The sequence below is a fragment of the Toxoplasma gondii genome, chromosome VIII (genome assembly GCF_000006565.2).
Source record: "Toxoplasma gondii ME49 chromosome VIII, whole genome shotgun sequence".
NCBI classification, from domain to species: domain Eukaryota; phylum Apicomplexa; class Conoidasida; order Eucoccidiorida; family Sarcocystidae; genus Toxoplasma; species Toxoplasma gondii.
In genome coordinates, this window is record NC_031476.1 from 1,813,537 (window position 1) to 1,835,372 (window position 21,836).

At 60.5% G+C, this 21,836-nt stretch overlaps 1 protein-coding gene across 1 annotated transcript in view; it reads right to left on the bottom strand.

The window, feature by feature from the left end:
• TGME49_232080 (hypothetical protein) overlaps positions 1-21,836 on the bottom strand; it is a gene marked incomplete at its 5' end in the record, with an annotated part of 35,085 nt that overhangs the window by 4,762 nt on the left and 8,487 nt on the right. Inside the window, 2 exons of the mRNA XM_002368037.1 lie at positions 243-385; positions 583-21,754. Of these exons, the coding sequence (XP_002368078.1) occupies positions 243-385; positions 583-21,754 (21,315 nt within the window). The remainder of the gene's footprint in view (positions 1-242; positions 386-582; positions 21,755-21,836) is intronic.

The window sequence follows — 21,836 nt, forward strand, 5'->3', positions numbered from 1 at the left end:
GTGAACTTGAGCGCTGCCGGTACATTCGAAACACAAGTCCGAACAGAGAGCAGTCCATCTGTTCTTAAACAATACGCGGACACCCTCAATGACCGAAAAACGTGTCGGAACGTTCTGCGACTTGCTGGCTTCAGATTAAAAACGCAGAAACATCCGTCTTCTTTGAAGATCTGCGGAGATAAATGCGACGACGGGAAGCAAGATGACCCCACAATGGTGTTGGCCTGTCGAACCAAACGTACCTGTGTTGGAGACAATGAGGAAGGTCCACAACTTTTTCCGCTGAACCGGTGCCGCTTGTGATGTGCTGTGCTGGGGTGGAGGCGCACTGGGTGCAGATACAAACGAGACAGCCGTGACTGGACTCTCCGCTGTCGCTGCCAATCTGAATCAACACACACAACACACACCTCCCACAACAAGTGGAAAAAAGCCAAAAACGCTGCACACATGACCTCCTGTTCTAGCAGTAGACGGTCCCGGGAGGATGTTGCGGGCGCTTGATTCGCGGAGACCTGCTATTGGGGCAAGCGGGCTAAATAAACGGGAACAGGACATGTCTGCGTCCAAATGTTCACGTACCTCTGCTCGGAAATCTTGACTCTCCTTCTTGGTGTGAGTTCGACCTGAGTTGCTACGTCAGTGTAGTCTGCGATACCCAGCAGACTGCCTTCACCGGGTCCCTCCGGTCCACCTAGCACCGTCGCGCCTACGCGGTGCCGCTCTCCACAGACTCCAGGAATCGCGCTAATCGTCGGCGTAACCATTCCAGGCGAGGGCTGAGGCCCGACTCCGTTCGGCGCAGAAGCAAGGTAGAACGCTCCATCAGACACAGGGGCTCCCACAGTTGACAGGGCAGGCCCGCTCCTGTAGGCCCAGGCAGCGCCTCCCGCTCCGCTGGCTTCTGCCAAAGAGGCGCCTGGCGGGGTGAACCGCGGTTGCTGAGACCTCGGCGACATGTGGCTCGTCGTCACAATGCTGAGCGTCGTTGCCGAAGTCGGGGGCGGCGGAGATAAGTGCAGGGTGCTCGCTGGGATACTAGTCACAGCATGCCCACTATGGTAGCTCCCTGGCCGCTGACTTGTCAGGACCAGCGGGAGACTGCCTGTGGAGGCGGTTCCCATTTCGCCTGCGCCTGACCGCAAAGCCGCGAGCGCCGTAAGCTGTTGCTGACTTCCAGAAGGCGTTGGTTGCGCGGGCGAAGCAAGAAGTGTATACGGGGCGTGGCCTTGCCTGCCAGCAGATAAAGACTGAATGTGGGATACATTGTCGGCGGTAGATCCCGAAGCGCCTTGGCCGCCAGCTTGGAACATCCCCGTGCCGATTCCGCGGCAGTCTTCGCCTCCGTCGTGGAGATGTCCCTGCTCGAACCCATTGGTCGACGCCGCGACCCGCCGAGGAAGAAACTCAATCGGTTGGAGGTGGTCAACAACATTGGCGAGACAGTGGGTGGACCACGCGCAATGCTGAGCGTCGACAACGCGCAGATGGACACGGACGTTTTCGATATTCTTCTGGACTGGCGGAATGTATGGAACAGCCGAGTGGGGTGGTACTAACCGAGCTGTCGTCACCATTCCAGCGGTCGCCTTCTCGGCGGCGCCTGCTCCATTCGCTGGACGGCCTTTGGAGGTGCGCGCCCCAGACACCACACCCCCGGCGTTGGTCAGTTTCCCTTCCCGCGCTGTCACGCCAATGTGCGATTGACCCAGTCCACGAGGATAGAGCTGATGAGTTCCTATGCCAGTCTCTGCCGCGCCCCCAGCGCTAATCGGGACGGACGATGGTTGCGAGCCTCCCTGGTCGCCGAGGGTTCCCGCTGCATTCAACTGCGCTTCTTGGGCCTGTTCTGCCTGGATATGCTGCCGGTGCTGACGGGTCGTTTCTCCTGGGAGGTAGGCGAGACAGTAGCGTGTGAGGTTGCAGATTTGAAACTGCGGGCACGACGGAATGGTCAGGACCAGGAAGAGACCGTTGTACGTGTAGGGCAGCGCTGGCACATCGCCGAAGAGCCCCGACACAATGTTCACCTGGACGATAAGAGACCGCTGCGGCTGGGTGGCGCCCGAGGAACCTTTCGCTGGCGCGCCTGCGGGCGTGGAAGGCAGGAGCTCGACCTGGAATGAAGAAGGGACATGGGGTGGAACGAGGGAGAAGGGAAGAGACGTCAGTGTCCGCGCGGGATGAGTGAGCGTCACCTTCGTCTCCATCGAATGGAAAGCCTTTGACTGGCCAGGGAGAAGCACCATTTCGCAAAGTCGTTGCTTCATCCGAGCACTCATGACTCCGAGAACGCCAGACTTCGCACGGACGTCTCGGACGAGAACAGGGAAAGGGAGCTGCGACACGAACTCATATCTGTTAATGAAGCTAACAATCTTCGACGTGTTGTACGGCAGCTCAGCATACCGCGTACAGCACCCCATGACGATGCTGGTGCTTCCACTCCAAAGTGCTATCTTCCCTGCGCTTGCTGTTCCCTTCTCCGCCGCTGCAGTCGCAGCTCCCACCGGCACACTGACTGCTGAAGGGGCGCCCGCAGGGCCGCTCCAGTCGGCTTGAACCGTTTCGCACACTGAAACCGCGTCATCTCTTTCAGACGGAGCCGGGACAGTTGCATGGATCCGGACCTTCTCTCCACGACTCGGCCGGCGCTCCCTTTGCTCGCGCATGCGACCATGCTGCTCACGCAAACTCTGAAGGGCCTCGACCCGCCGGATGTGGGACAGCAGCCGACTCCGCTTCGATCTGCGTCGGCCAGCTTTGCCGACACCTTCGTTCGCGCGGCTGTCCTCACCGCTGCTGCCAGGCCGACCGCCCGACAGAGACTGGGCTCCACCACGCAAGCATAGCGGGCTCCTGTTCTCCCGCTGAGCGTCCTGGTCCTGTCCATCGGAGTACCACGTGGGGGACTGAGCGTTCGTGGGCACTCGATTACCGAGACTCGCAGCTGAATGCCGGGTTTTGCCGCGGATAAAACTGTCTCTGCCTCTCCGCATAAGCCGGTCCCGGAAAGCACGGGCTCTGCGTCCTCCAGGTACATCATGCGTGCGTGCCGACCCGACACCCACCCCGGTCTTTCCCTCGGCCCTCCTCTCTCTTTGTTCACCCGTGATCCCATCCGAAAGAGAGTCGCTGTGGGAGAAAGCTTGGTCGTCATCGTCACTGTCCTCCGGCTTATCATCGGTTCTTTCCTCAAGACTCTCCGTATAAGTCCAGTCGGACTGAGCATCTTCAGTCAGACTGCGTTCCTGCGGACTGTCTTGCTCATGCCAATGATCGTTGAATGCAGAGTGCACGACCGTTTGCAAGCCATCACTATCCTTATCTCGACCTTCACTTAAATCCGCGTCTTCCCACAGCGGCCTCAACTTCTCCGCGGACAATATTTCTCCGCCCCGGAAGACCTGCCGATCGGGCAGCGATGAAGTCGACGCGCCGGTCGCCTCCGCGCGTCGCTTTCCCCATCCAAATCGCAGGCCTCTATTCCGTTTAACAGGAGAAAATCGCAGACTAAGAGGTAGCCGAGCAGTTGAGATGCCGGTGAGATCCATACGCTTGCTGAGGTGTGTATGGAGAATCTGGTTGCTCAGCGGGTCGACCTTGAAGACCTTCAGAATCAAATTTTTCGCATCTTCCTCTGTCGAGTACAGGCGGCACTTGCTTGGCACAATTAGGCCATTAATGGCAAGTGTCGCATCTGTTAGGTTTTCGAAGAAGTACGGACTGAAGATGGTGACTTGCCGTCGACTCACGTCTGCCGCAACTTGCATCTGCGCATACATGTCGAGGCCTGCCGCCCGCCCTCGGTGCTTCCGGCCCGCGATGATTCCCAAATCTGCGAGAGCCAACCGCCGCGCCGACTCAGGCAGCAGCGCCCGGAGGTTGCCTCGCCTGTGGTAGAGGACGCGCGAGACCGTTACCGTTTCTTGGTGCGGAAGGAAAACGGAGAACCGCGAGGACTCGTAGACCATTCGAGGTCCCTGGTGAAAGTACGTTTTCCTACGCGAAGGCTGGTGGAACAGGTGTTCCGTCGCACCCGAACCTCGCCTTCCTTGTGGCGCTGCAGTGTTCTCGACGTCGCCACCGGAACTGCCTCCACCTGCGTGCTTGGACCGCAGAGGGCTGATGAAATTTTGGACTTCATTGATGAACTCTGCAGGCAGGGGCTTGGTTTCGAAGATCTCGAGTGGCGCGCCGTGGACAGACACCTTCATATACAGCCGCTGCTCGCTCACGGGAATCCCCCATACTTCGTGAGGGGCGATCTTGGCCTTGACCCATTTGTTGCTGAGGAGCTTCATCGCGTCTGTTTGCTTGCCTCTCCGTCTTCGGTCAAGCATCAGGTTGCTTTTGCCTCCAGCACCCCCAAAAGGAGCTATCATCCTCGCTTCCCCGCCCGAGCGTCCCTTCTCTTCTCGACCGCGCTCACCCCAGTTGTCGAAAGACTCGGGTGTCTTGCCGACGTCTCTTTCACGATCAGTTCGGTCTCCTAGCAAGCGACCGGCTCCAGTCGATCCGCGAGGATCACCGCTGCCAACGCCCCCTTTACCGCTGTCTTGCGCCCCCAGTCCACTGCCGCCTGCTTCGCCCCTCCCGGGACGCGGAAGGCCCAAGAGGCCCGCACCCAATCCCGGTCCAGTGGCGTCTGGCTTTGTGTCTGTGTGAAGGCCCCGAATCGCGCTGCCTTCGAGTCCTGACTCCAGCGACCCTTGCGCTGCTCGGCGCCTGCCGCGAGCCCCGCGATGGTTCTGTTGGCTGTTCCGCACAGAGAGGCGAATAGATATGTGGAAGGGAAGGGTGTTCTTGATGGTCAGCATTGGCTCGATCTTCACGACGTACTTGTGGGCGATCCGATTGGTATGCTGGGAAGGCACATCGGTGACATCGACCGACCCGTGGAACATGAGAATGCCTCGTGGCTGCAAGGTGAAAGGCGGTAGCGCGAGACGGCGGTTGTCGCCTGGGTTCTTCTGATTCAGCAGCTTGTGGAGCGCGTAGAAGGGAACCGGCGGCAGCGAAGTGTCGCCATGACCGGTCCACGCTCGCGCCCCATATGGACGGTTTTCTTCTTCTTTCATGCGCCACAGGACATCCAAAGAAGCGTCCGGCTCGACAAGCGGTGCGAAGCCCGGCAACCGACCCGTCTCGAACCAGGACAGGGGGACTGAGCGCCTCGACTGCGGCATGATGTCAATGAAGTTCCCCAGGTCCGTTCGCCTCCACTCGAGTCTCCCTGTCCTTCCACAGCAACTGTTGGCGACACCTTGGAAATAGGTGCGGTGCCGGCCTTCGTAGATTCGAAGCGGCATCGAGCAGCTGTTTTGAATCTGCACACAACTGCCAACTGTCAGGCTCCAGACACCGCGAACGCGGTCAACATACGGCTCGACGAGAACTTTGTAGCCGGCGTTGTGGAGACAGTAGCAGCGACAATTAGAGTAGTCTGCATGCAAGCGCCCGAGATTGCACCAGCCGGGCTCGCGACGCATGAGCTGGAGGAGCTGTTCGGCTGCAGTGCGCGAGCCCGTTCGGTCGTTCGGAGATATCCCGTCCCCAGTCAAGAGGGGCATGTCCTCAGCGAGAAGCTCGAGAGGGTGCTGCGTTGCTCGCGTGCTGGCAAACAGGAGAATCCGCTCCTGCGCCTTGAGCCACTGGTTCTTCTGTCGGCTTGTGCCTAGGGCCATGAGACTGTCGATGAAGGCTCGAACGTCGTCCTCGTCGTTGAGATGAAGCGACGGGCTCCGCCAGACGCCTGCGTCATTTTCGCTGTCGTCATCTGCACCCGTGGATTCACGCGGGAAGTACTTCCGGACGGAAAAGAACAACAGCGAAGTCGGGGCCACCAACCACTGATTCGGGAGGAGCTTCTGGTAGCGCCAGGTCTTTGACTTGTCTCTTGTGCGCTGCTTGTGCATAACCAAGATCTCAGTGTGGAGGTCATTGTAAACGCGGAGACTGTTGTGGGTGCCAAGCCACCCCTCTTCATGGTCGAGAATTTCTTTGCCTGTGTTGATGATGTACGAAACAAGTTGGAGCAACCCGCTGCTGATGTCGAAGGAAACACCACCCAGGGAAGCCTGAATGTGGAGACAGGACCAGTCCGATACGAGGGGATCGGAGTACTCGCGCTTCATGGTGACAGCCGCAGTGAGGGGATGAAGAATCTCCTCCTGAGAATTACTCATGGGATCATATCCCGTAATCATCACTTCCATCCGAGCGCCAAACCGCTTCAAAGCATTGAGTCCACGGACAGGCGGGTGGATGTAGGTCTGTCCCTTGACGACGAGGATGCGGACCTTCATGAGGGAACCGTGAGAATCATGGAACTCGACAGTGCACTCTCTGACGCCGAGGTGGACATCCAACTCCGTCTCGCCTTCCGCTTTGTACTGGGTTAAGGCCAACAGGAAGTCTAGCATCTTGTGAATTGGATCGCTGAACTCAACTGCGCCTTGTCCCAGGACGGACGTGCCAACGGCATCGGCCTCGCCTATCATCGGGACTCTTTCTACATCAGGCGCAGAGCCTCTCCAGCTGAAGTAGCCACTGGCATCTCCGAAAGCCGTGGAGGGCCCCGCAGATGGAGCCACCACACTTGGGGCGACACTGGCCGCTGTCGGACCGCATGCACCGCCCCCCCCGACAGCTTGCACGGAGGCAGGACTCACACCGACCGCCTCCATGATTTTGACGACGGGGACGTCTTCTGCTTCTTCCTCTTCATCAGAGTATTCGTCAAGGTAGCCATCTTCTCTCCCACCCAAGCCCTTCGCGTGGCCATAAGACGACACACCCTCCTCCATAGACGCTCGGCTACCCAAGCGAAATCCGACACTGCTCATCCCTGACGGCGCCCCCCCTGCGGGTGTGGTAGCCGTCGTAGGTCGGCTATCTCCAGCGGATGCAGGAGATCCTCCAGCCGTGGTCGTTGGGACGACTGTCTCCCGCTGTTGGCCTGGAATTACCACACTACTTGCGCTACTGCGTTTTGTCCCTGCTAGATGCATGGTTGAATTCTGGTGGCTAGCTGTTCCTGGTGCATGGCCGCCATCCAGGTCTACTACATCGCCATCGCCTCGCTGACCACTCCAGTTGGAGTGCACGCCGCCTGCGTGCGACAGGCACGTCCCGTGAACAAGAGACCCTCCAGCCCCACTGGCTTCGTCCCATTCTCGCACTCCAGACGGTGACTTAACTTCTGTCGCGCCGCTGTGGGCAGAGTCGCTGTCTGAAGACGCGCGTTCAAACGAGTCGAACTCGAGCATTGTTCGGCGAGGGATCCCCACGCCTTTGGTCACATGTTTCTGCAAGTCCTCTACAGTGGTCCCCTGGCCGTTCGACCCTCCGAACTTGCTCATCGTCGGCGCATATGCGAGGACAGCAACTCTTGCCTGTGGCGCATGGCCCCCGGTCGCGGGAATGCCCGCCAAGGAGGCTGCCAGGACATCAAGCAGCTGCCCTTCCATGCTGTTGTCTCCCATTCGAACAACGTAATTGGTGATGAATCTCCCGCAGACGTGAGGGTACAGGACTCGAACAAGTTCGAATTTGGCGTTATCTGTCTGGCCGCCAGCGACGGCGCCGCTCTCGCTGCTTCGACTGCTTCCCCCTGCGGAGAGCGCACTGCTGCCGGCGTCGCCTGCTACGTGTCGCTGAGACGCCAGCGTCTCTTGCGTCCCCGCTCCAGCACTCCCCACTACCACGTCTTGAGAAAAGTACAGCTGCGAAGAGACGGAGGTACCCCGGCCGTGTGTTCCGGCGGCCACGTGCGTGGCAGCTTCAGCGATCCGCTGGACTGCCACGACCGCCGACAGAATTTGGGAAGAAGGGCACAAGTTGCGAGCAATCCGTTCCTTTGCAGACGCGACTTCTTGTTCGAGACGTGAGTGCATCTCGACAAGACCTTGGAAAATTTCGAACGAAAAGTGGACCTGCGGGTCATTGATGTCGAGGTGAACGCGGCCCGAGGCGCCTGGGACGCCTGAAAACTCCAAATTCGATGGCGAGATCGAGATCAGGTGGTCGGTCCGGATGTGCACGTTGGGCAGCAAGACAGCGCCACTGAAACCCTCGAGAACAGCAGGCAGACCCCGGAGTGTCACGCGCCACCCTTCGTCTGAGCTGCGAGACAGTCGCGGACCTGCACGGCCGTAGGAACTCAAACTGGTGTTGCGCGCCTGTGGGTTTTTGGCATTTCCTGAAACACCCGAAACGAACGCCCTCGTCCCTGAGGTCGACGCCGCATTCGCGAACTCCGGTCCGCCTCCAACAGGGCGTTCGAAGGCTCCAGCCATATTCACAGCGGCTCCCCGCGTCCCGGTCCCATCAAATCCTCCATTGACTGCATCTGCTTGCACGAATCCGCCCGCCGCTGCAGACATCGCCACTTGACCCTGAGCAGCCGGGGCCGCAAGCCCTCCCCGGTCGGACAGGCCAACGGCAGCAGGGCCACCCACGGCGAAACCGGATTCCTGGGTCCTACCAGCAGTTCCCATGTGGGCCCCTGTTTCATAGTAACACCGACCACCGCCTGTAGCCGCTGTCCAGCCACTTGGTGCTAAGGCTCCATCGGTCCAACCCAGCGGGGGGCCGTAAAAAGTGGATACGGAACCTCCCGCCACCCCTGGAGGCGAGTTGGCGGCCGCGGTGAGCCACTTTGCGTTGCCTGGGAAGGAAGGGAGATGAATGTACCGGGACAGGCCCGGAGACACAAAGTCGATGACGGTTTCACTCGGCGTGGGCGTTCCAATCATCACGCTTAGGCTGCGCACACGTACTCCCGAGCTGACTTCTGCGCCGAGCTGCTGCACACTCAGGGAGCAACAAACCAGCGCACCAACTGCAATTGTCTGGCGGTTCTTGCTGTTTTCCCGTTGTTCTTCGTCGAGGAGAAACCCCGCAACTTTGTAGGCCGTGGAGAGAATTTGCAGTCTGGGGAGCATCGACCCCGTCGAGAACACTGAGGGAGACATGGCCGAATAAAGGAGGTCGTCATCTGAGAGACTTGATCCCGATGAGGAGGAGGAGTCGGTGTCCCCGCTGCTCATGCAGCTCATCATACTGCTCCCAGAAGACTCAACGGTGGTGTTGGTGGACAACGATGCTGATTCCACGGGAACAGCTGAGCGTGGATCGCCCCCTGGCAACAAAGCGCTTCCACAGCGATCCTCGGAGCTCTCCATCAGCGGTTTAGATGACCCATCTCCTGCCCCCGGTGTGGCTGTGCTACACGTGGCTGTTCGGGCATGTACACTGGTGGGACCCTTCCCGCCACCCACGGCACTCAGCTCACCGGCTTCGGCACCCCCTGACGGTCCCAGTCCTGTGCCTAGCGACCCGCCAACGTAGCTTCCGCCACCGGATATTGCCCCCGCTCCGGAACCGCGGTGTGCCGTGTCAGAAGGAGGAAGGACGATCCAGGCCTCGATGCCGTCCAGGTCGACTGACACTGTCTTTCTTCTCTGAGGGAGTCCCGCCGTGAGGATGTGCTTGCTCCGCTTCTTCGCTGCAGCAAGGGCTTCGCGAATGCCCTTCAAAACGGCAACGGTGGATGCTTTGGAGAAGGCCGGAACAGAGACAGCAGCAGAACCACAAGACCCGCGAGTGTTTGAACAAACAGTTGCGCCCGACACTCCGCAGTCCTCGTGGTGCCGATGCGACTGCTCGTCTCCGTAACGTGGAACGTGGCGGGCGGCGCCGAAGCGGAGATCGGGGCGCCCGACTTCTTCGTGGCGAAGAATTCCCGGTGGACAGACTGCGTGCATCGCATCGAAAGCGCGTGGCGGAGTAGGACCGTCGGCAGGCCCCTGGTCTCGTCGCGCGTTACGCTGTGCCCGCGAAAAGAAGAAACCCTTTGGCATGGATCCTGACATAGAGTGGTTGCGGTAGGTCTGCAAAGACGAAGGTCTACGGAGGGTACGAATGCTCGCACTGCCCCCGGCAGAGCCGAACCGTAGACGGGAAGACTGATCGTCGTCTTCACCGTCATGGTCTTCCTCCATCGAATACTCCTCAAAGTCTAAAGGATGTCCGCTTGCCTCGGAAGCCTTGTTCTTCTTTTTGCGGCCAAAAAGCCCGCGAATCCTCACTACTTTACGCAGCCGATCTCGCCCTACGCGTCGGCCTCCGGGCGCTCCGCGTTTTGCTGAAGCATCCGTAGGCACGTCAGACCGGATCTCATTCTCGTCGTCGGCGCCATCGCCCACTCGACAGAAGAAGCCAGGGTCGCCGAGCTGTGGGGTGATATCAGAGCGTCCGATGAAGGAGCCGCGATCCCGTCCATCTTCCAGTGGTTCTTGACCTTTCGGAAAGCAATTTCTGTCTCGATGGATCCAATTTGGGGAACACGGGTGAGACTCATCTAAGCTCAGAACCGGCCCAAGCAAGCGGCCACCAGAGTGTTTCCGCGAAAACGCTGTCGCAGGACCAGCTCGGTTGTAAGCAGCTGCCGAGGGAGTTGCCTTTGCGCCTAGCAAACGCCATCCTTGACGGGACTTCAATCTCTTCAGCTTTCCGTCGTGGTGCTCGAGCAGTCCACTCGTGCTCATTCTTTGGAGATACCTGACTGCGTTCGGGGGGGACTCCCACATTCGTTCTCCATCGGGTTGCGCTCCCTGTCCCCACACACTGGCACGTTCCTCGGAAACTGGAGTCGAGTGAGGGAATGAAGCCATACGTTCGCCGCTGCGATTGTCTTTCGGGAGGTGGGGGACAGGCTCTTGCGGAAGGAGTGGAGGCAGAAGAGGGGGTAACACGAGGTCACCCAACGGGGTGCAGTCCAGAGGCAGTTCAAAAGCTGGAAACATGACCTTCACGAGACCCAGTCCGCGAGCTTGTTTCATCATCCTCAAAAGTTGCAGCTGTTGCTCGTGTCTATGGCGCACATCGGAAGCACCCGCGAGACAGGCTTCCACATGGTTGTCATCGCCATGGGAAGGGTCGTCAGATCCGTCGAAAGCGCGACCTGACATATTGTCTCTTCCAGCATCAGGGCTGAGGAACAGATCTTCACCAACGCCTTCAGCCGATCGTCCAACGGCCGAGTTTCTTTCAAATTCTTCGAGATTTCCAAAGAATTCACTGCTATCGCTGAGACGGCTGCTACGGGCTCTAAGCAGTGCCTCGTGTCCATCCACACGATCTCCGGCTCCTACCACCTCTGTCGACCCCGTTGTGGTGAACTCGAGTCTTTCTTCAGCCGCAAGATTCGCCTCGACCAGGCAAATTTGTTCACTGAGGAGATTCTTCACTCCTTCCCCCGAGAGGAACATAGCCGTCGAGAAACAACAGCCGAAATCGATTGCCGGATACATGGTCTCCGCCTTCTGCTGCTGCTTAAAAAAATCGGCGAGAAGGAACACCCAGTCTACGCAACCTACCAAATGACCAATCTGCGCCTCTACACGCGCCATGGCTACACGGCCCTTGGCCTCGACTGCGAAACGCGAGCTCCTCACACAGAGCTCGATAAATCTGTCCTCTAACCGACCAGCGAGCATCGCAGAAAGACCGAATCGCATCGCCTCCTTTTTAGTCACAGGTGGTGGGACCCCATGGCGCCCGATTCCAGGGCCGCCGGAAACACTCATCCGGCCCCCACCGGCGCCGCCAAATTGCGGCCACCAAGGCGTGGGCGATGCAGGGTTGGAACGTGTCGCTTGGCCGGGACCTCCAGGCGCTGAAGAACTCAAAGGGATGGAGAACAACCTTCGTAAAGACGATGTGTTGCGTAGGAGACGAGACCCATCTTGCGTGAAGACCGTCACGTTTCCTACTGACAATTCGAGACACCCTTGTAACAGCTCTGTCCCTCCATACTCGACCCTGCCAGTGTCGGTGTTGTGATCGCTTTCGACCGGCGTGTATGTAACTTCCACTCTGTCCACACGAACATCCAGGATCGCAGGGCGCCACGCGTTCAAAGCGATGGGGTTAGCCGGTATCGAATCGTCGACGGCAGACCGTCTTCGCTGGTTTTCCCCTGGCCATACCCTGCTAACAGCGCCTCGGCTTTCACTTCTCCGCCTCGTCCCCCTGCGGTCTGGTGACTCTCTCCGCGGAAACTTCGTCGTTTGCGGCTTTGGCGACGGCGGACGCCTACCCGGCTGACTGAGGTTGTCACCGGACACTTCTGCGTCGGTTTTCATCACTACCACGGTACGAGCGGCTGCCACAGCCTGTGTGCTGTTAGGTGCAGCTGGATCGTGCATGCGGGCCTGGTCTAGCAGCTGGACTCTCAGGACTGGGAACCCAAGCGACAGAGGGCCCGCCAAAGAACCGCCAGAATCCGACCCGACCTCAGAAGGCACAGCGCGACCCATGCCTTGCCCACCGAATTTGTCACGGATCTCATTACCGGTCGGTGTAGTCCCTGGTAGACCTCCTGTCTCCTCCACACCACCGGGCACCCAGCTGCCATCTTCGTCGAACGACCGGGCACGGCCCGTTGAAGGGCGAGGACCTCCCGGGACCCAGTGCAGTGACACAGGCCCATAGTGAGCTTTCCCGGGATGCACGCCTTGTCCAGACCCGCGGCCAAGCACTGGGCCGCCAATGGGCGGAACGAGCAGGCCGTCTCTAACCTGTACACCGTGGTATGGTTCGGCAGTCCCTCGCTGATACGGCGAGCCCCCGGGCAAAACAGACCCTACAGGTTGCTCGCCACTAGCTGGGACGTGGGCGCCAGGCCCCAGATGGCCATGAGCAAAGCCAGGACCGGGTACGGAGCCTCCCTTGGGTCGATACATTGCTGGAGATGCCTGCTGCGAAGAGTCCACATAGACCCCTTGTCCAGTGTTGGCCATAGCAGGACTGTTTGGGACGCTTACCCCACCGTCGCTTTGCATGTGGGCAGAACACCCATACGGCGAGGCGTTCGCGACACGCTGTTCCGCGTCTTCCTTGCACTCACAGGACAGAGTCGCAATGACATCGAGACAGACCGTCGGCGTGTGAGATAACGCACTGCAGCACCCGAGACGATAATATGGCACCGCTCTGAGCGGGATTCGATGCGCGGGAACAGCTAAGTAGCGTGTGGGGAAGGGCAGCACCCACACGGGGACCTTGGCGGCCGCGAGCACCGCCGTTGTCGCAGGGAAGGAGACTTGGAGCGACTCAATTGCAACGGAAAGAAAGACGCTCTTCGGCAAGTGATCAAGAAAGGTGGACGCGAACGCCGCCGCTGCGCGAAGCTTTTGTGATGAGTTACCCCACAGCTTGTGGTCGACACGTTCAACTGTGGCCTCTGCCGCCGCCTTCGTCCCCGCACTTGGCCCCCCGATCTTGTCCTTGGCCTGCCCATCGCCTTCAGCGGCTCCAGCGCCTCCCTGGGACTGGCCGGGACTGCGCGCATCGCCAGCCGGCCTTCCAGGCGAAACGGGGAGGCGCCCTACGCGTTCTCGGTCGGTATCAGATTCCCCAGTGACTGACGTCGGTTTCATGTTCTCAGGCAAAAGGGGGGCTGCCGCACGCGGTTTTCCACTCAAGGTTTCCGTTACTTCCAATCCGAAATGGACACGCCCTGGAGACTGGCCACTGACGTGATCCCAGCTACCCGCTGTTGTTGTGTCTCTCCCCGCGTCTGACACGCGGCAGCTTGTGTCTCGAGCCGCTTCGCGATGGCCTTGAATAACGCGAGTAACCTCGGTCTGGAAACGCCGAAGAACTCCGACCAACCCACCTTCAGGTCTCGCAAGCTGCACCATCGTTTTCATCAGGAAAGGGTCAACCGAGCAAAACGTGGGGTGCACAGACACTTTACAGATCATGGAGTTGTCTTCACCCTTGTCATCCGCGTCCGTAAACCTGCCGGCCCTTGCATTCTCCCAGTCTTTCAGACGGAACAGAATGGTAAGGTGTGGATCCTGTGCGCGGGAACGGCCGTGCTTCGTCGACGATTCGCCTCTTCGGCTTGAAGCTTCGTCTGCACCTTTCTCTGCATCGCCTCCGTCCGGTAGGTGAGAAGATTCACGGCGACTGTCTGGCTCGCGGACGGAACGCGCTCGCGTCGTGTAGGACTGGGTCGCGGGGTCAAAACGGACACTCGCCAAATTCGACCGCTTCACCTCTGCCGTCGCGGCCGCAATACTCTCTAGGGTGCGGTCGGCGCCCACGCTCGCGGCAGGGCCCTTGTCTCCCGCCCCCTTCTTGCCTTGTGCCCGCACCCGAAGCGCCTGTTCATACAAGAGTGTCTGCTCCCGTAGTTCGTCCTGTTTTCGTTTGAGTTCCTGTTGCTCCTGGTCTCGCTGTTTCCGCAGAAAGGACTGTTCCCCCGCGGAAGTTGTGCGCGCAACGACAGGCAGAAGAACAGGCGCCAGATGCTGGGCCGCCACCGCATAAGCGAAGAATGGCACGCTGGGCAGTGCCATGGAAACGAAGTCATCGCACCAGAGCTCTTGAAGCAGCAGGTTGACTCCGACGAGATTCGCTGCTGCCTGCTGAGCACGAAGGTTGGCTTCGATCAACTCTAGCGGGAAGTCCGGGTGCGACGCGAATGATGCGGCGTCATCTCCTGGCCACGCACTCTGGAGATCTTGTCCTAACCCCGGCCATGCGCCCGCAGTCGCCGTCAAGCCAACGCTGGGGCCCCGTGCGTTTCCGGCTCGGCCTTCCCACACACTGGACGAAACCGACCCTCCTATCGCACGCTGTACAGACTCTACCGTCATCTCACTCACGTCCTTGCGCCGCTGATACGTGTTGCGCCGCGAATGTCTGAGAGCAGCATCCGCCATAGGACCTCCTGCGGGTGCGGCCGCAGCTTGCATCCAGGATCGCCGTCTCACGCCGCCTAAGTGCAAGAGGGAGGGATGGAAGCCGGCGGCGCCTCGGTGGCCTGCCGCTCCCAGAGCTCCCATAAATGCGGCGGTGCTGGCCAGAGCCGCTGGGTGGCAGTGAGAAGCTCCTCTGAAGATTGGGTGGTGCCTAGATTGAAGCAATCGTAAAGGACTCGATCTACCTTCACCGAACCCAACGCTCGACCGGACACCATGGTCTCCTGCTCCCCCCAAAAAGAACGGGACGCTTACATGATGCCCATGGATTCCGGACCAGGAGTGCAAGCCCAGGCCACGAGCGGTCGCAGAACTCGAATGGCAGACAGTTTTCCTTCCCCGGCTGTCGGCTAACGCGACGCCTGGTGATGGCTGGGTAGCAGAGTCTTCGCCATGACGGAAACTATTGCTGGCCACAAAATTCAGTCGCTCGGCAGACCTCACGGGTGGGACGATCAAGCTTGGCACGGCAGGTGCCCCCGGTGGGAGCTGCTTCCCTCGAATCTCTGGAGAAAATCCGAAATTGGCGCTTGCGGTTCCCTTGCTCTGAGGACTTCCTCCGCCGCTGCCTTGTCGACTGGACGCAAACGTCCAGTCCGAAGGGCCCCGCGGGGATGGCCTCTCCAGGCTCTCGACTCCAATCTGGCAGGTCCCGCCGGCACTCGATTCGCGGCGCGCGGAGACGTCTCGGTGTCCGTCAAAAGAGCGTGGCAGCATGCTGGCTTCCGAGCTCACTGGATGACTGGGACTGTAGAACGACGGGAAGTCGTCTGAGACGTACAGGACGTTCCAGACGGCCAGGCGCCTTACAGTGACGGAAAACGATTGAAGGACGTAGCTCACAACTTCCTCATCCACTGAGAGGACCCCACTGTCGTCCTCGAGCTCCCCAGGCGCCTCCGCAATGTCTGGCATGCGCCAGTCCCCCTCGCGTCCGCCGTAGGCACAAAATCCGCCTCGCATTCCCCCAGGAGCCCAAGTGGGGCCGTAGCTACTGTCGTGCACGGGCTGCAAGCCACCCGGCCACGCTCCAGGCAGGTCTCCGTTCGGCAGACCCACCGCATCCTCTTGCCCGAGTCCTGAAGCCCTGCCAGTTCGTGGCCGGCGCCGCGTGCCTCCCGGAGTGGCGTCCTCGCACACCATGCCAGAGACCCGAAGCCCGCCGACGCCGGCCGTTCCGTATGCGAGGACGCTGCCGTGAGGTCCCATCGCGCCCATCATCTTGCCGGCGCCGCCACCAGACGGCCCAAGTGCACCCGAGGGGCCACCTACCCCTGGAGTTCCTGCACCGCCGTCTGGAGTCGGTGACACGCCTCTCGGGCTCATCGCGTGAACCCCGGAGGCATCTGGCCTCTCAGTCGCTATAGAGCCGCCAGGCATATGCTGCCGGCCCTGCGGTACACTGTCCTTGACACCTTGTCTATAGAACTTGACCCCCTTGCGAAACGGGCGACGGCCGCGAATCCAAGCAGTCTTCGACTCTCCTGCGGACGCCTTGGAGTGCACTGGCGGGACCGCCGTTCTGTCATCCACCCCATTAGTTGGAGACATCGGGCCAGCATCCCCTGAGACGAAGTGAGAAGAGCCCGGGCCCGCGGAAGAGAGGTACTGCAATTCGGAATCCGACGCTCGGCCAAACCAGGATCGCGACCGCGGTCGGATGGGGCGAGCCTTTTTCCCTCCTTCTTTCCTCAGGTTCCCTTCGCCTTCCGGGTGCGCGACTGTGTTGGGCGCGCCCCCAGCTGGAGAACTGCCCTCGGGGTTACTGCCGCCCCCAAAGCGCCTGATCGGGCCGGAAGATAACGTGCGAAGGCGACCACTGGATCGTTTTGCACGCACGTCTTCCTCGACTAACGCAGCGCCTCCTCGCTTCCCTGCACCCACACGGTCACCGCATGCACCCGTCGTCGATCCGGCCCCTGTCAGCCACGCAGACGTTCGGCGGAAAAGCCACGATTTTCTGCTTCGACCACCTATCCCTGCGCCTAGCTCTGAATCCGTCACAGCACCCGAGTGCGGGGACGGCGTTCGTGAAGACCCCCCCTCTACGTTCTCGGTGCCAAGCCGGAACCGGATCTTGTCCCCAGGCGCTGGGGAAGAGTCGTCGTCATCATGGAGTCCTTGGCCATCGGAACCGTCCATGCCTTCGACGAAAGACACAGCTAGCGACGATCGTCCGCCAGTACCTCCTCCAGAGGACCCACCGTCGCCGGCAACATGATGAAGACTTCCCACATAGGTGGCGCTGTCTACTGGAGAGGCACCTGGGCCCCGAGCCACTCCTGTAAGGCCGTGGGTGTCGTGCAAGCTCAGACTTTGGCTGGAGGTCGCCAGCGATCCAGCGTGTCCAAAGTATGTTCCCATCGCCCCGCGCCCGGCGTCTGGCCCCCGGCTCGCCCAGTCGTCGATGCTCCTGTGGCATGGGCGGCCACGATACGCCCCACCCTGATCATTATCTCGTCGAGTCCCGTGCCTAAGGCCATTATCTACGGCATCGAGCACATCCACTTCACCAGCCCCACCGGCGCGGTGATCTCGAGTGTCGTGCATGCCTAAGCCACCGAGTCCACTTTCGACACCACGGGCCTGCCAGTGAGATTCCGTATTTCCGTGGCCGAAGTCGCCAGCTTCCGCGCCGGGAGTTCCCGGCACACTACCGACAGTTCGGCGGAGGACCGCTGCATACTCGGTGTCGAACAGAACCAAGGCAGCCACTGTCCACGTACAGTTCCGGACAGCGCAGACCTGAAATCGCCAAATGCATGCAGATATGGTTTGCTCCATCACTGTCGCCCTCGCGGCAGCCTCGCGACCCTCGTGGCGTGGCGGTCCAGCTTGCGGCTCCCCGGCGTTGGCAACCCCAGTCTTGAGCGAGGCGTTAGTCTGGGGTCTCGAGTCTTGTCCTTCAGAGGCCTCTCGCCCCTGCTTTGGTGACGCGTCTGTGCTTCGGATCTCCAGACCCTCGACTCCTGAGCGCGTCTGCACCTCGATCGAGATAACTGTCTCAATTTTCAGACCCAGTGTCGGGCAGTCCACAATCACGGTTTTATTGAAAACATCTGGGGTCCACATAGTCGGGAGGATTGCAGGATTGTGCGAATGGCGGAACGCGACGAAAGGCACACAGTCGTTTCGACCTGGTGCATCGAAACTCACTCCGGAATCCGGCTCTGTCGCCGAGAACCCGGGAACGGATCCTGCAGGCGACCAGGCGCGAGCCGAAACTCCGGACTTCTTTGCCGCTAGGGACTTCCCAGAGCCGCCTTCAGGTTTCGCGCCGACCGCCTGCGTTCCAGACGCTCCCTCCAGCAGCGGCGGAATCCGTTCGACAAGGGGAGGTTTCTGGATGCCGTAGCACTGCTGAGCTGTGTAGATCAATGGATGGGGCATGAAGCTGTGCGCGGGCGGATGGCCCCGAACCACTGGAGACCCGACAAACCCCCACGGAGAGGCACCGGCTTCCGGCTCGCCGGGCCCTGCAATCCCACCAGGCAAGACAGGCAACGGATTCGCCGGCGTGCCACCTGTGACTCGGCTCGTGTAAGCCCCATCGGTGTTTCTCCCAACGGCTACGCTTGCTTCGCCGTGAGGCCCCGCTGCGGCCAGGCCGGCGGACGCGAACTGCGACTCTGTTCCGACTTTTTGCGCGAGCCCAAACGCGCTTTCTACGGCGCCAGAGAAAAATGACAACGTATCGCCGTCGCCAGGAAGACCTGACGCGGGTCCCGATAGCAGTGGCGCCTGCGCGTCAGCTGTCAGGAGGTTTACAGAGATATCGTCGAGAACAAAGTTGACAGAGATTTGCCGAGAAGTGCCTTTCTTCTTCAACTCTCCATCGTCCTCCGTTCCAGCTTGCGTGCCTCCAGACGTCCTGGCTTCTACCCCCAGACTGTCTTCAGCCGATGCCGTGAGCTTGCGCTGCGAACCTGTGTCTTCTGCTCTGCGAGTCGAAACAGAAGCTGCGGTACTCTGGGACCAGTTGCGTTCTCTGCAAGGACCGTTCGCTGAAAGTCCTGCTTTCACGTCATACTCCCCGGATGAGAGCAGCGGATCTAACAGTCGCCCTCGTGGCGGAGGTACAGACACTGGCGGCTTCTGCATAGGGTACGGGAAGGGCTCTGGTCCTGGATCATCCCGCAATGCGCGATAAGAAGCACTACGACTGATCCCAGGCGCATGAACCTGTCGAGTCTTCATCCCTGGGTCGGTATCCTGTGTCCGACCAAAAGGCAGAAACGACATGCCGTGCCGGCGAGCAACAAGGGCGCTCAAGGGGTCGTCTGTGACACTGGCAACAAGGAGCGACGAACGCTGCGTCTCCTCCTTAAAGAACTTCACGGACTGAAGCGCGATATCTGTTACACAGCACGTGAACGCCACCGTAGGGAACAAGTGAACAGAACGCAGTTTCCCATTCGCTTCGACTGTATCTTTTTCTGGATTCACGGAGCAGAACAACACGATCTGGGGCGGCGACGAAGCCGCCGGGTCAGCCGACCGACCGCGGCGACCGTCTTGGTTGCCCACACCGGATACGCGTGAGGAGACATCGTTTCCAAAAACGAACGTCTCCACTTGCGTGTCGGGGTCCCCCGACCCGCAAAGCCTCATGGTACCTGCTTCGTCATGGCGGTCGCCATCTGGCCAGAACTCCTTCTCGTCGTTGTCTTCGTCGAAGCAGTCCTCTGCATCCTCGATGAGCTCTCTCCATTCATCCAAATTTCCTGTCTTCCCTTCCACCGTGCAGGCACCTCGACGGGCGTACTCTATTTTTCTCTGGAGTGACCGGTCCTCGGACCGCGCCCTTCTGCTCGACAGCCTGCCAGACTTGACCATCGTGTTCGAAGTTTTCATCGCTGGGGCGCTCGACTCCGCAAGTTGCTTCGCTTTCTCGGTCACGCGTCTCCAGGAGGTGGTCCTGTCATCTCTCGTCAGGAGAGTCTTGGCGGAGGCGTGCAGCCTGCGAGTGCGACCCCTGAGGAGCGATCGCCGAAAGCCTCCCGGGCTGTTATCCGGCCGCCCCTCACCGGCCTCCACGTTCTCGCCTTCGTCCCCGCCGTTCGTCTCCACCCCGGTGGCCGACGACTCTCTTTTTGCCTTCCTGCGTGCAATCTGATCCAGCCTCGACACCAGTGTCGTGGCGCGACTCCTGGGCGACCCCAACCCCCCCTCCACGCCTACCAAGGTCGCTTCATCGTCAGTTAGGCCTCGGGCCTCAAACCCGCTGCTGGCGCGACTGTCTGATCGGGAAGCTGCGCCGCGTGGCCCGACCTCAAGCAAGTCGTCAACGTTCTCCCGTCTGCCGTGCTCCACTCCTGCGACTTGGCTCGCTGGCAAGCCTGAGACAGCCGGTCCACCCGAGCCGCCGAGGCTCCAATCCGTGACCCCCGAACTACCGCCCCTAAGGGCCATAGGCTGTCGGCTGCTCTCCTCGTCGCCGACGTCGGGGTCCTCTCCATCTTCCGCGTCGTTGTCGACAAAGTCGTGGGTCAAGTGGGCATCTAGTTGCTCTTTTTTCTCTCGCCCCCCCCCTGATATTCCTTTCTCTCCTAAACGACGCGCTGCAGGTGCCGACTGGGTCCGCGCTTCGCTGCCTCCGGCCTCCGTCGGTCGCCTCAACCCTCGGTCCCGCATCTCACCTGTGCCGTCGCTCGGCAGCATGCGCAAGCGACTTGAACCCCGCAGCAAACCCCCGCTGCCCTTTCCCGTTGGCTTGCACCCCCGTCCCTGGCCCTCATGTCCGGAACTTCCAGTCCAGATGCTGCTCAACTCGGCGGGCCCAGTCGAGTGGCCCGCCCGGGTCCCTCTGGCTCCGCCGCCTTGTCCAACTTGTCGTCGCCCTGCTGCATGCACGGAAAGGTAGCCTCTCCCAGAGGACCCGTCACCGCCGTCGCCTGTGAGGTTCGGGTGGCCTTCTTCTTCCAGGAGCCTGTGCTGCGCAAGGCCGATGGTGTGGCGCGTCTCGCTGCTTCCAACGCCCAAGTGAGCGACATTCCTGCACAGAATGACGCTTGAGTAACCTAATGCAGCGGAGCCGCTCTCTCCAGTCAACAGAGCCCCACCTGTGAGGTACAGCGACGCCGGGTCTCGGCGGGAATCTAAAGGCTCGTTGCCGAGACTGCCCCCCCTGCCCGCCCGCCGCACGCCCCGGCGCCCCGCGACGTCGCCGACTTCGCCACCCTGCTGCCCGTGACTCGGATTTGTAGTCGAGCCGACACTGGGCCCGAGTGGCTGCTGCGTTTCACAGCCTGTCGCGGACGCTGGAGGCGCCACGGGGTTCACATGCTGCATGAACAGTTCCCCCACTTTCGCCTTCACAGCCTTCAACTCTCCTTGCAGATCCAGACGCACTCGGATTTCGTTAGTGCTCAAAGCAACGGCCAGGACCTGCGTCCCCGTATACAAGCCGACGTTGAGGACCTCGCACGAAATCACGACGCGCTTCGCCACGTTCGCAGCTGCCGCCTTGTCGGTAGCGAGCAGCGTCGCGACGCGTGCAGCCGCGAGCATGCGAAGCTGCTTTTCGCTCGAGAGCAACGCGGCGCTGTCGGAGCTTATTCCCCGACCGCTTTTCAGGGCCTGAGCACTCAAAATCTCTGCCCCATTCGCGTTTTGACGCTGGTCTATCTCACGACCGCTTGCTGCCCCAGACAAAACCTCAACATCGCGAGGCTTCCCTCTGCTCAGAGCATCCCTCTCGTCGGCCCTCGCCGTGGTCGACAGGGCGCCTCCAGAGATACTAGAGGCGTGTTTCGCTGTCGTTTTCGCGTCTTCCTTAGGCGCTTCCTCTTCGAACGTTTCTTCCCCCGCCTTCGCTGCGCCTGTCGAGCCGGTACAGAAACAGACACCCACAGGACGCGCGCCATCCTCGGGCTCGTCGTCGTTGCTCCCTCCTCGGTCCTTCGTATCTCGGCGGTCGGCGCCTTCCTCATGCTCGTCACCAGGGCGGAATAGCCAACTGAAACGCGGCTCGACTGCAAAGATCCGACAGAAAAGAAAGCAGCACACTGCACATTCGGAATACGAGTCGACAGTGTATATATGAGCATGATCACA